This window comes from Neofelis nebulosa, chromosome X (assembly GCF_028018385.1).
Source record: "Neofelis nebulosa isolate mNeoNeb1 chromosome X, mNeoNeb1.pri, whole genome shotgun sequence".
Classification (NCBI taxonomy): domain Eukaryota; kingdom Metazoa; phylum Chordata; class Mammalia; order Carnivora; family Felidae; genus Neofelis; species Neofelis nebulosa.
Window position 1 is genome coordinate 275,001 of NC_080800.1, and position 13,120 is coordinate 288,120.

Here is a 13,120-nt window from a genome sequence, read left to right on the forward strand (position 1 = left end):
GGGGAAGGCAGGCAGGGGGAGGCAGTGAGGGGGGAGGGCAGTGAGGGGGAAGGCAGGCAGGGGGAGGCAGTGAGGGGGGAGGGCAGTGAGGGGGAAGGCAGGCAGGGGGAGGCAGTGAGGGGGCAGTGAAGGAGGAGGGCAGTCAGCGGAAGGTAGTGAAGGGGAGGGCAGGCAGGGGGAGGCAGTGAGAGGGGAGGGCAGGCAGCAGGAGGTAGTGATGGGGAGGGCAGGCAGGGGGAGGCAGTGAGGGGGAGGGCATGGGGGGGCAGTGAGGGAATTGGGCAAGAAGGGGGGAGGCAATGAGGGAGGAAGGGAGTGAGGAGGGAAGGCACTGCAGGAAGCAGGGCACCAACAGGAGGAGGAGGAAGGAGCAGGGGGGAGGCCGGCTGCGAGGACAGGAGGCTGCGAGGACAAGAGGCTCAGGGCACGGGGAGGTGGGGGGAGGCCTGCTGCGAGAACAGGAGGCTCAGGGCACAGGGGTGGGGGGGGGAGGCTGGCTGCGAGGACAGGAGGCTGCGAGGACAGGAGGCTCAAGGCAGGGCGGTGGGGGAGGCTGGCTGGGAGGACAGGAGGCTCGGGGCACAGGGAGGAGGGGAAGGAGCCCGGCTGTGAGGACAGGAGGCTTGCGGCACAGGGATGAAGGTTGGGGGAGGCTGGCTGTGAGGATAGGAGGCTGCGAGGATAGGAGGCTGCGAGGACAGGAGGCTCAGGGCAGGGAGGAGGCGGGGAGGCTGGCTGGGAGGACAGGAGGCTCAGGGCACAGGGAGGAGGGGAGGGAGCCCAGCTGTGAGGACAGGAAGCTCGGGGCAGGGAGGAGGCGGGGGAGGCTGGCTGGGAGGACAGGAGGCTCGGGGCACAGGGATGGCGGGGGTAGGCTGGCTGCGAGGACAGGAGGCTGCGAGGACAGGAGGCTCAGGGCAGGGAGGAGGCAGGGGAGGCTGGCTGGGAGGACAGGAGGCTCGGGGCAGGGAGGAGGCGGGAGAGTCCGGCTGGGAGGACAGGAGGCTCGGGGCACAGGGAGAAGGGGTGGGGGAGGCCGGCTGCGAGGACAGGAGGCTCGGGGCAGGGAGGAGGTGGGAGAGCCGTCTGGGAGGACAGGAGGCTTGGGGCACAGGGAGGAGGGGTGGGGGAGGCCGGCTGTGAGGACAGGAGGCTCGGGGCACAGGGAGGAGGGGGGGAGCCCAGCTGGGAGGACAGGCAGGCCCACCACGCAGGGAGCTACAAGCACAGGCCCCACGGCGGGACCCGCCAGAAGCCGCAAGCCCGTCGGTCAGCGGCGGACACACACACGCTCCGAGCACTGCACACGCACCGCGCCAGCAGGCACAGCACAGGGCACGTCCCGGGCCGTGTCCCAGGGGTCGTTCCCTCCGCCGGCGGGACCTCCTCCCGGCTCAACGACCACCTCTCCGGTGTCCCCCTCCTCCCCGGTCACCGCTCAACATGGTCCCCGCCCTCCTGGGTCAGGGTCCAATACGGTCTCCGTCGCCCGGGTCACCCCTCCTTACGGTCCCTGTCCTCCCTGGTCGTGGCTCAACATGCTCCGTACTCCCTGGACACGCCTTCGGTCCGGCCCCCGTCCTCTGCTGTCCCCAGTAACCCCTCTGGGACGGTTTCTGTCCTCCTCAGTCACAGCTCACAGACGGTCCTGTGTCCTCCTCAGTGACTCGTCAGGGATGGCTCTGTGTCCTCCCTGGTCCCGTGCCAGGACAGTCTGTGTCCTTGTCTGTCACACATCAGGGACGGTCTGTGTCCTCTTTGGTCACACGTCAGGATGGGCCCCGTCACCCCATCAGGGACAGTCACACGTGAGGGACAGCCCTGTGTCCCCTCAGTCACGTGTCAGGACGGTCCCCATGCCTTCAGTCACACGTCAGCGACAGTCCGGTGCCCTCAGTCACACATCAGGACCGTCCCTGTCATCAGGCCCTTCTGTCCAGTCCTCAGCACTCAGAAGCCTCACGTCCCAGACATGCACGTGTTCCCGAGACTTGTCCTCTGTTCAGTCACTGGGGGGGCCCCGGGGACCGTGGGGGCTGGCACGGCGGGACAGGCCAGCTGAGTGCTCCAGGGGTCTGAACCTCTACACAGAGCTGCAGACAGTGCATGCAAGCAGGGTGTGGTGGGGGGGACAACATGGGAGAGTGTGGTGCAGGGAGGGAGGGGGAAGAGGGGGGAAGGCAGGGCGCGGGTGGGAATTGAAGGAGGGAGGGAGGGCGGGAGAGGGAAAGAAAGAGAGAGGGCGAGGAAGGAGGATGGAGGAAGGAGAGGGAAGGAGGGAGGGAGGGGGAAGGAGGGAGGGGATAAGGAGAGGGGGAGGGAGGGGGAAGGAGGGAGGGGAAGGAGGGAGGGGGAGGAGGGAGGGGATAAGGAGAGGAGGAGGGATGGGGAGGAGGGACGGGGAGGACGGAGGGGATAAGGAAAGGGGGAGGGAGGGGGAAGGAGGGAGGGGGAGGAGGGAGGGGGAGGAGGGAGGGAAGGAGGGACGGGGAGGACGGAGGGGATAAGGAGAGGAGGAGGGAGGGGGAAGGAGGGAGGGGGAAGGAGGGAGGGGGAAGGAGGGAGGGGGAAGGAGGGAGGGGGAGGAGGGAGGGGATAAGGAGAGGAGGAGGGAGGGGTGGAGGGAGGGGGAGGGGAGGAGGGAGGGGAGGAGGGAGGGGATAAGGAGAGGGGGAGGGAGGGGGAGGAGGGAGGGAAGGAGGGGGAAAAGGAGGGAGGGAGGTTCGCGTCCGCGAACCGCGCTGACTGACGTCCTCTGCCAGCAGGGAGGCCTCGGGGTCTCCCACGTGCTGCTGTCTGCCGTTCTGTCCTCCCGCCCGGCCCCGTCCACGCACGTCCCGCACCTGGCCCGCGAACGAGCAGACGAGCTGTGCCCTGTCCCAGGGGGAAGCAGGGAAGAGCATTGCTTGAGCCGTGATGGCCTCGGCCCCGACGCCTGACGCACACCCAACACCCTGGCCCCAGACCCCGGCCGGGACGTCAGCTCTGAGCAAAGCTCGGCTGACGTGGACGGCGGGACCCCCGGCTGTGACTTATGGAGGGACACCGGCGTTCACCGCACACTCGCCCCAGATGGGACCCTCGTCCGCTTCCTGGTGCCGCACCCCCCCCCCCCCCCGAGACCCTGTTCCAATACGGACCCCTCGTCCCAAGCCACGAGCACACGCCTCCTCTCGTCTCTGACTTTCCCAGACGCCCTGTCCTCTTTTCTCCGCCAGCCACGCTACTCAGCAAACCGTCTTCCCGTCCTGTGGCTCATGTTGCATTTCTACCCTGCGAGATACCACGGGCCCCCGGGGGCTGGCCCTGGGGGACCCCCCCCGGGACCTTGCGCTCGGCCTGCCGCCCCCAGCCCCCGGCCCCCAAGCGCAAAACGTAAAGTCGTGCCAGACGGGCAGGGCCTGAAAGCAGCAGCGTCCTTCCGGGGGAAACGCATCAACACGTCAGGACTCCACACCTCCCCAAAGCGCCGAGGAGAACGAGCCATCTGCAGTCACGGCGCAGAAACACAGAGGGAGGCCTTCAGCCACTTCTGCACCTGGGAAACTGAGGCAGGTGACAGTTGTAGCACAAGCGGGGGGGCGGGGGCAGCGTCCGCTGCGAACGCAGAGACAAACGAAAGGGCGAGAAAAAACAACAGACGCAAGATATTCCACGGAGGATAAATCAAAGAAAGCATCTGTTTATCTAAAATTTACTTATTTATTAGGGTTTCTTTAATGTGTATGTTTGAGAGAGAGAGAGAGAGAGAGAGAGAGAGAGAGAGAGAGACACGGAGGGAGAGAGGGAGGGAGAGAGCGAGAGAGACAGAGTGTGAGCAGGGGAGGGTCAGAAAGGGAGGGAGACAGAGAATCCGAAGCAGGTTCCAGACTCCGAAGTGTCAGCACAGAGCCCGACACGGGGCTTGAACCCACGAACCGTGAGATCAGGACCTGAGTCGAAGTCAGACGCTCAACCGACTGAGCCACCCAGGAGTACCAGAGTCCTCTTGTGTATTTTGAGAGAGCACACAAGCAGGGGAGGGGCAGAGAGAGAGGGAGGGAGGGAGAGAGGGAGGGATGGAGAGAGGGAGGGAGGGAGAGAGGGAGGGAGGGAGGGAGGGAGGGAGGGAGGGAGGGAGGAAGGAAATCCCAAGCAGGCTGTGCACGGTCAGCAGTGAGCCCAATGCAGGGGCACAAACTCGCGACCTGTGTGGTCACGACCTGACCTAAACCGTGAGTGGGACGCCCAACTGAAGGAGCCACCCAGGCACACCTAAAAAACAGCATGTGTTTAGAATAGACGCGCGTGAGGGGGCCGGGGTGGCTCAGTCGGTTAGGCCTGCGACTTCGGCTCGGGTCACGGTCTGGCAGTCCGTGAGTTCGAGCCCCGCATGGGGCTCTGTGCTGATGGCTCGGAGCCTGGAGCCTGCGTGCGACTCTGTGTCTGTCTGGCCCGTGCCACTTGTGCTCTCTCTCTCTCTCTCTCAAAAACTAAATAAACATTAAAAAAGAATTTTGGGGGGGCACCTGGGTGGCTCGGTCGGTTAGGCCTGCGACTTCAGCTCGGGTCAGGACCTCGCGGTCCGTGAGTTCGAGCCCCGCGTCGGGCTCCGTGCTGGGCCTTCAGAGGCTGGAGCCTGCTTGGGATTCTGTGCCTCCCTGTCCCTCTGCCCCTCCCCTGCTGGCGATCTGTCGTGTGCTCTCTCAAAGATAAGTAAATGTTAAAATAAAACAGAGGTGCACGTACGACGTAAGGGCCCAGGCTGCACGCGTCTTGGAAGTGTGGGAAGGCAGCGGTGGCTGCGATTCTGCCGTCCGCACGGCACCGCGGGGACGTCCCGCGTCGGCACCACACCACAGCGCACAGGGGCCGTCATGGAGGCCCCCGCGACTCGACCCGCAGCGTCAGCGCTCTGGTGCCCACGCGGCCGCCTGGCAGGGACGCAGGCTGAGCTCCGTGCCCCCGGGCGCCGCTGAGAAGCAGCCCGGACGGACGGATGGACAGGGAGAGAGAAAACAGCCGTGTGCGGCCACGCGAGATTCACAAGTTTAATCTCTGGGACATAAATAGAGCTCGGCCCAGCACAGCTGGCGCACACACATTCCCGTCCGCACACGGGGCGTCCTTGGGAGCCGGCCACCTCCCGGGGCCCCGAGGCAGGCCTCCGCGGGTTCCGCGGGGACCGCGCGGGGCCTTCCCTGACCTCCAGCACATGGGACAGACCTGTCCTGGACCCGAAGGAGGTGCACCCGCGGTCGTGCTGGATATGCTCTCTGAGGAAGAAAAGGAGGAAGACAGAGGAGAGGGAGGGAGAGAGAGACAGAGAGACAGAGAGAGGGAGAGAGGGGGGAAGAGGGAGGGAGGAAGAGGGAGGGAGGGACAGAGACCGAGAGTGAGATCGAGAGAGAGACAGAGAGAGAGAGAAGTGGGAGAGAGGGAGGAAGAGGCAGGGAGGGAAGGACAGAGCGAGAGAGCGAGAGCAAGAGACAGAGAGAGAGAAGTGAGAGAGAGAGAGAGAGAAGTGAGAGAGAGAGAGAAGTGGGAGAGTGGGAGGAAGACGGAAGGAGAAAGAGGGAGGGAGGGACAGAGAGTGAGAGAGCGAGAGCGAGAGAGACACAGAGAGAGAGCGCGCAAGAAGTGGGAGAGTGGGAGAGAGAGAGAGAGAGAGAGAGAGAGAGAGAGAGAGAGAGAGAGAACACCTCCCCACGCAGCTACGTCAGTCCAGGGCACTGACTCCCGCGCAGCCCCAGAGCCACAGAGCGGATGGCTGCCCGCGGATGGCTGTCCACGCGGGCGCACCGGGGGCCCTGTCGACGCCCGTGCGGCCCCTCTGGAGGACAACGGCGTCTCCCGCGGAAGGCGTGGGCGCCGTGTCTCTGTGTCCGCGTCTGCTCCGACCACCGGCCTCAGGTGCTCAGGGGTCGAGGGCTGGGACGTCCGACGTGACGGGACACGAGAGAAGGGCAGGCTGAGCCACGCCAGGCACGGGGGGTTCAGCCCCGTGGCACCGCAGGGCGGACCGTCGCCCGGGATGCACGCGAGCCGGCACCCCCTTGGACGCCGTGGCCGGGCCAAGAGGGCCCCGCGGGCCACGAGCCAGCCCCAGCCCGCCAGCTGGCGGGGGCTCACCAACAGGACTGCAGGCCACGTGCCGGACGCACAAACGGGACTCGGGCTCAGTGTTTAAAACAGGAGCGTTAGTGACCCCAACACGGGATGGGGTGTGCCACGCTCTCCCCACGTCAGGGGGTTCTGCTGTCTGCGTCGGGGCGCTGGTGGGGGCGGGCTGGACACCGGACTGCCAAGGGACCTGGAGCCATGACGCCCATGGGGCCCGGAGCGCGGTGGGGGGGGGGGGGGGGCTGCAAAACGTGGATGAGGCCGCGACCCCGCCATGTGTGGATGCCAGGGCCTGGCAGGGGAGGGCCACCCGCGCCCACAGCCGCGCACGGGGAGGCTCATGTCCACTCCCGGCCCTGCGAACAGGCATCAAGGGGGCGAGCCTCGCGTGGCACCATGGCCCTGCTCAGCTTTCAGCTCACCTCACGAGGCGTCCCTGGGGACGGCGACCCCGGAGGTCTCACGCGGCACCGTGTGGGGCCTGTGTGCCCGTGCGAGGGCCCCGCGGGGAGGCCGGCCGGGACGGGTGGTGCCACACCGTAGAACAGCGGGGGCCCAGGAGCCGGGGGCCAGGCTGGCGGGGGGATTCTCCGCGGGGGGGATGACAGCTCGGGTCCTGGATTGGGCAGGGGCACCCGCCCTGGGCGGAGGGGGGGTGCGGGAGAGCGTCCCAGGGACGCGCAGGGGAGCATGTGGAGTCTGGGTGTGCAGAAGGCTACACAGGAGGAACCCCAGGAGGACGGGCAGGCAGGGGGCAGGCACGTGTGTGCCACTCAGCTGAGGGCCACAGCGAGCTCAGGGCAAGGACACGTGGCCACGGTCCACACAGCCCTCTGGCCCCCCGTCCAGGGGCACATGGAGCGAGCGGCACGGTCGTCACCCGAGTCCCTCTCTCCACCACACCCTCCGCTTTCTCTCTGCCCCCACCTCTCCCTTAACCTCCCCTCCCCACTGCTCCCCTAATCTCCCCTCCCCTCCCTACCTCTCCAATAATCTCCCCCCCCTCAACCCTTATCTCACCACCCTCCCCACTTTTCCCCTAATCTCCCCTCCCCTCCCCACCGCTCCCCTAATCTCCCCTCCCCTCCCTACCTCTCCAATAATCTCCCCCCCCTCAACCCTTATCTCACCACCCTCCCCACTTTTCCCCTAACCTCCCCTCCCCTCCCCACCGCTCCCCTAATCTCCCTTCCCCCACCTCTCCCCTAATCTCCCCTCCTCTCCACTAACCTCCCCTCCCCTCCCCACCTCTCCAATAATTTCCCCTTCCCTCAACCCTAATCTCACCACCCTCCCCCACATTTCCCCTAATCTCATCCTCCCCTCCCCACCTCACCCCTAATCTCCCCTCCCCGACGTCTCCCCTAATCTCCCCTCTCCACCTCTACCCTAATCTCACTTTCCCTCCCCACCTCTCCCCTAATCTCCACTACTCTCCTCTAATCTCCCATCTCCACCTCTCCTCTATACTCCCCTCCCCTCCGCTAATCTCCCCTCCCTCTCCCCCACATCTCCCCTAATCTCATTCTCCCTCTCCCACCTATCCCCTAATCTCCTCTCCCCTCCCTACCTCTCCCCTCCCCACCTCTCCCCTAACCTCCCCTCCCCTCCCCATCACTCCCCTCCCCTCCCCCATCCATCTCCTAATCTCATTCTCCCTCCACCACCTCTCCCCTAATCTCCTCTCCCCTCCCCACTTCTCCCCTAACCTCCCCTCCCCTCCCCATCTATCCGCTAATCTCCCCTCTCTCCCCTAATCTCATCCTCCTCTTCCCCACCTGTCCCCAAATCTCCCCTCCCCTCCCCTCCCCCATCTCTCCCCTAATCTCACCACCCCTACCCCAACCTCTCCCCTAATCTCCCCTCCCTTCCCCCTCCACACCTCTCCCCTAATCTCGCCTCCCCTCCTCTAATCTCCCCTCCCCTCCCCATCTGTCCCCTAATCTCCCCTCCCCTCCCCACTGCTGTCCTAATCTCCCCCTTCCCCACCTCCCCCCTAATCTCCCCTCCCCTCCCCGCCCCCACCCTTCCCCTAACCTCCCCTCTCCACTGCTGTCCTAATCTCCCCCTTCCCCACCTCTCCCCTCCCCTCCCCCATCTCTGTCCTAATCTCATCCTCCCTCCCCACCTCTCCCCTCATCTCCCCTCCCCCACCTCTCCCCTCATCTCCCCCCCACACCTCTCCCCTCATCTCCCCTCCCCCACCTGTCCCCTCATCTCACCCCCTCTCCCCAGCTTTCCTCTCCTCCCACACCCCAGGTCTCCCCTAGTCTCATTCCCCCCCCTCCCGCAGCCTCCCAGCAGCCCCCCAGGCTGTCCTGTCCGCCCTAGTCCCTCCCCCACAGGCTCTGCCATCGCTCCATCCCATGCTCCCCATCTCCCTTCCTCCCATGCGCCACCGCTCAGAGCACCTCCCTCCCCTCATCACAGCCTCCCCCAGGCCCAGGGCCCCAGTCCACCAGGGACACGTGCTGACCCGCCCAGGGCCACGGCCACATCCACATCGAGACACTGTGGGCTGAAGGAAGCCTGGAGAACCCCCCGCCTCTCCCCGAGAGACACCCCGATTCACCCCCACACACCCTGGGGAACACCCGCTCTACCCGGTCACCCCTGCAAAACACCGTCAAAATAGATCATCTGTACCGTGAAACACTTAGCCGTTAGAGGAGACCCGGTCTCCCCAGCGCTGATGCGCGTGAGATCAGCAGCTCCGCTAATGCAACTGTGTCCTCTGAGCCCTTCACAGCCAGTCGCCGCCCCACCGCCGTGACGCCTTCGAAAACCACCGACACCCTCGTGAACCACGCGTGAGACACGTTAACCACCGAACGTCCGTCTCCCGGTGCATGAAAGGAAATCACTTTCACGGTCATAAAGATTCCAACCCCCTGTCCTTAAACACAAGGAACAGGCATGCAACCGTGATCGGGTCTGGACAAAATCTGGGAACCTGAACACGGAGGTCAGAGACAACCCAGGAGTTCGTGTACCAGTGGAGACGGGACCCGAAAGAATACTCCAGTTGCAACATCCACACAAGGCCGGCCCTTGTCTCCCCAAACGCACTGTGCGATTTGGGGTCAATTTTTATCCCTGCACCCTACGTTCCCGGAGATAACTTGTCGGCTGCAGGGAAAACGCGAGTGTTTCATGGGGTGTCAGGAAGCCAGGTGCAAGGCCTGTGGGGGGAGAGAGGGGGAGCGGAGCCCCGCGGGTACCTACAGCCCCTCCCCCCAACCCCGGCACTACAGGGCGAGAGGGGGTCCCGGAAAGCCCGACGTGGAAAGGACGCGCTGGCCTCACAGGATTCACGCACACGCAGACAGGACAGGCTTTTTCGTCCGAGCACCCGTGAGCGTCGTGAGTCTGTGTGACGGTCGTGCAGTTCCCAAGCCGCCTGGTTCCTCACGCCCGCCCGGCGCCCGCTCTGGCCGGTGCGGGGCGCAACTATCTCCCCAGAGCCCGGGAGGGAGCTGGGGCCGGAGCACAGAGGGGCAGGATCTGGGGACAAGGCAGGCAAAGCTCCCCTCTCACCAGCCGTTTCCTGTGTGCACCAGGAAGGGTGCCAGCCAGCAGCTGGAGTGAAAGAGGGTCGACGCTCCCAGCCCGGCTCCGCAGCCCGGCTCCGGGGCGCGTCCTGGCTGCACACACCCAACCCGCCAGAACCTCAGGCAAGCCGAGGCGGGGCTCCGCGGGAAGAAGGCTCCCCGGGCAATCGGGACCTCTGGCCGCACTGGGAGGCACGAGCGAGGGACGGCAGGTGAGACCCCGCCTGTGGCACGGCCCCTGGTCCGCGCGGCCCGGTGAGGGCGCAGACGCACCCCACCTGCCCCGGAGCGGCCCCCCAGCCCCGGTCTGCCTGCTCCTGCCCCGGAGCGGCCCCCCCAGCCCTCGGCCCGCCTGCCCCTGCCCCGGAGCGGCCCCCCAGCCCTCGGCCCGCCTGCCCCTGCCCCGGAGCGGCCCCCCAGCCCTCGGCCCGCCTGCCCCTGCCCCGGAGCGGCCCCCCAGCCCTCGGCCCGCCTGCCCCTGCCCCGGAGCGGCCCCCCAGCCCTCGGCCCGCCTGCCCCTGCCCCGGAGCGGCCCCCCAGCCCTCGGCCCGCCTGCCCCTGCCCCGGAGCGGCCCCCCAGCCCCAGTCCGCAGGGCCCAGCGAGGGCCCAGGCGCACCCCACCTGCACCTGCCGGAAGGCCTTCAGCCTCTTCTTGAAGCGGGAGGGCAGCACGAAGTCACAGCCGCGGGCCAGCGAGGCCAGCTCCTGCCTCAGGTCGGGGTCCTGGCGCAGGGACAGCTCCCTGAGCCGCATGTCGGCTCGCACGGGCCGCCGGGGGCCGGGCCACACGCTGCGCTCTCGCTCTCGCTCTCGGGGCTGGGCCGGGCCGGGGCCGGCGGGCTCAGGGTAGCGGCTGCGCCCGGCGGGACGGTCTGGGCGGCCGGGCTCAGGGCGCTCCATGCGTGGCCGGCCAGGCGCTCTGGGGGCCGGCCCGGGGCCGCCCGCATTCCACAGGCTGAGGAGGGCACATGGCCGCGGGAGGGGGAGGGGGCGCCCTGCTGCTCCTCCCCGCGGGCCGGTGGCTGGTGGCTGGTGGCCGGCCGCACGGCAGGGAGCGCCTGGCGGGAGCCAGCTCCCCGCGCGGCCCCGTCCCGTGGCGAGCAAACAGGTCGGGAAGGCGAGATCTGGGGGACAGCCCTGCTGGTTCCGGGAGTGGGGGTGCACAGAGCCTCCGGGCAGACACGTGAAGTGACCTGGGGAGCCACCAGCCCCTGAGCACAGGCGGGGAGGGCTCGCACGGGAGCTCCCTGTCCCCGACACCAGACAGCCTGTTCCAAGCTCGCTCCGCGGCCCTGCCTGGTGCCCGGGAGCCCAGAGCGGCTGCGCCCTCCCTGAAATCCAGCCGAAAACACGGGTCGGCCCTGCCACAGCTCGACTCTGCCCTTAAGAGCCCAGAAGACAAAGGGGAGAGGGTCCTGTGACTCTGCCCGTTCACCAACGGGGCGCGGGAAAGAGGCAGGATTTTATAGGTTTCCTGCCACCCTCCACGAGGAAAATCACGTAGAATATGATGTAGGTTACGTAGAACACACAGTGTAACTTCTTTTTCAGAATTTTTCGCAGTTTACTTATTTTTGAGAGAGAGAGAGGGAGACACACACACACAGATGTGGAGAGGGGGGAGGGCCAGCAAGCTTAAGAGCAGGGGAGGGGCAGACAGAGAGGAGACACACAATCCGAAGCAGGATCCAGATTCTGAGCTGTCAACCAGAGCCCCACGCGGGGCTCGAACTCATGAACCGAGAGATCGTGACCTGAGCCGGATGCAACTGAGAGTGAGGTTCTGCTGTGGGCGGAAAGCACAGAAGACGGGCCCACAACAGGGTCCCCCGGACACCCGCACGGGGCCCGGAGTGGGGACTCCCAGACACCCTCACCCCTGCCGTGCCCCTACATGCACACAGAGTCCCTACACGCCTTTCGCAACAGGTCACATCACGGAGGCCGTGGGGGGGGGGGGGGCGTAGCCTTACAGAGCGCGTCTCGAAGCACCCCTGCCCCCCTCCCGGTTCCAACTGCTGTTGGGGAGGCACGTCCGCCTCTGGCGTCCTCTTCTTCTGCGTCTGCCCTGGTGCATCCACCTGCCCCGCTTCCTGAATGTCACGGATCCCCGCCAAGCGCTCTGAGGTCTCCCGGACAGGCCGACCAGGGCCGTGTGTGCCAACCAGCAGAGGAAAGCGGGCGCTGCACGACCTGGGGCAGGTGCGTGAGGCCGCAGGACAGGGCTTGCACCGCACCGTGCACACCCAGACCCAGGTGCCACTCGCAGGTAGGCCCCGCGAGCCCCGCGCCCCTGGAACGACCAGACCCAGGAACCAGTCACAGATCAGAGTGCAGTGTGGCCCCACCTGCTGATCTTACTCCGCTGCCCTGGGTCCCTGCACACCTTCGGGAAGAGCTGGGAAGAGCTGCGACTTGTGTAGCGAGCACGAGCAGGCCCTGCCCTGCTGCCCCCAACCCCCAGGTCACTTGTGCGCGCGAGGAAGGACGGACGCAAGGTGGATGTCCCTCCCCGGCCCTGGGCTGGGGCGGTGGCCACACTTCACTGCTGCGGACAGGAGGGCGTTCGCCACGGCACGCGGGAGCCCTCTCCCTGCCTGGAACAGCCCGGCCGTGCACACGCGGGGTGGCGGGCTGGAGCCCACGCGGAGCACACGCGTGGGCCACTGGCCACAGACGCAGAACGGCCCAAGGGAGCTGCTCCCAAGGGCACCAGCAGAGGGCGGTGAGCGCAGCCAAAGTGCTCCTTTCTTCCTTTCTTTGTTGTTGTTTGTTTTTTAATTTTTTTTTTTTTAACGTTTATTTATTTTTGAGACAGAGAGACAGACCATGAACAGGGGAGGAGCAGAGAGAGAGGGAGACACAGAATCCGAAACACGCTCCAGGCTCTGAGCGGTCAGCACAGAGCCCGACGCGGGGCTCGAACTCACGCGAGATCACGCGAGATCACGCGAGATCACGCGAGATCACGCGAGATCCTGACCTGAGCCGAAGTCGGCCGCTTAACCGACTGAACCACCCAGGCGCCCCTGTTTTTTTTTGTTTTTTTTTTTTTTAAGTTTTTTAACGTTGATTTCTGAGAAAGAGAGAACGCGAGCGGGGGGGGGGGGGGGCGGGGGGGTGGGCAGAGACCTACACACACAGAATCCCAAGCAGGCTCCAGGCTCCGAGCCGTCAGCACACAGCACGACGCGGGCCTCGAACCCACCGACTGTCACATCGCCACGTGAGCCGAGGTGGGCCACTCCACCGACTGAGCCCCCCGGCCGCCACCCGCTTAGTCTCCAAGTCTGGGGAGCTGCGTCCACGCAGCCGAGCCAACGGCAGCAACGGTGACGTCACGGCGGCCGGCGGCAAAGCCCGCGGAACCCGGAAACTGCTCAGGGACCGCGGGCAGAGCCAGCAAGGTCTGTGAACCTCCACCACTGAGGTGAAGCTCTCCAGGCTTTCTCCTTCACGCGTGAGC

The 13,120-nt window shown here is 66.1% G+C and overlaps 1 protein-coding gene across 3 annotated transcripts in view; it reads right to left on the reverse strand.

Annotated features, from left to right (window-relative positions):
* PPP2R3B (protein phosphatase 2 regulatory subunit B''beta) overlaps positions 1-13,120 on the reverse strand; it is a 68,115-nt gene that overhangs the window by 40,069 nt on the left and 14,926 nt on the right. Inside the window, exon 1 of one of the 3 annotated variants that reach the window (XM_058714636.1) lies at positions 10,282-11,571. The exons of 1 other annotated variant lie outside the window; for it this stretch is intronic. In XM_058714636.1, coding sequence (XP_058570619.1) covers positions 10,282-10,554 — 273 coding nt within the window. In that variant the 5' untranslated portion in view covers positions 10,555-11,571. Of the gene's footprint in view, positions 1-10,275; positions 11,572-13,120 lie in introns of those variants that run through there. One more of the 3 variants, XM_058714635.1, reaches the window with a different exon arrangement.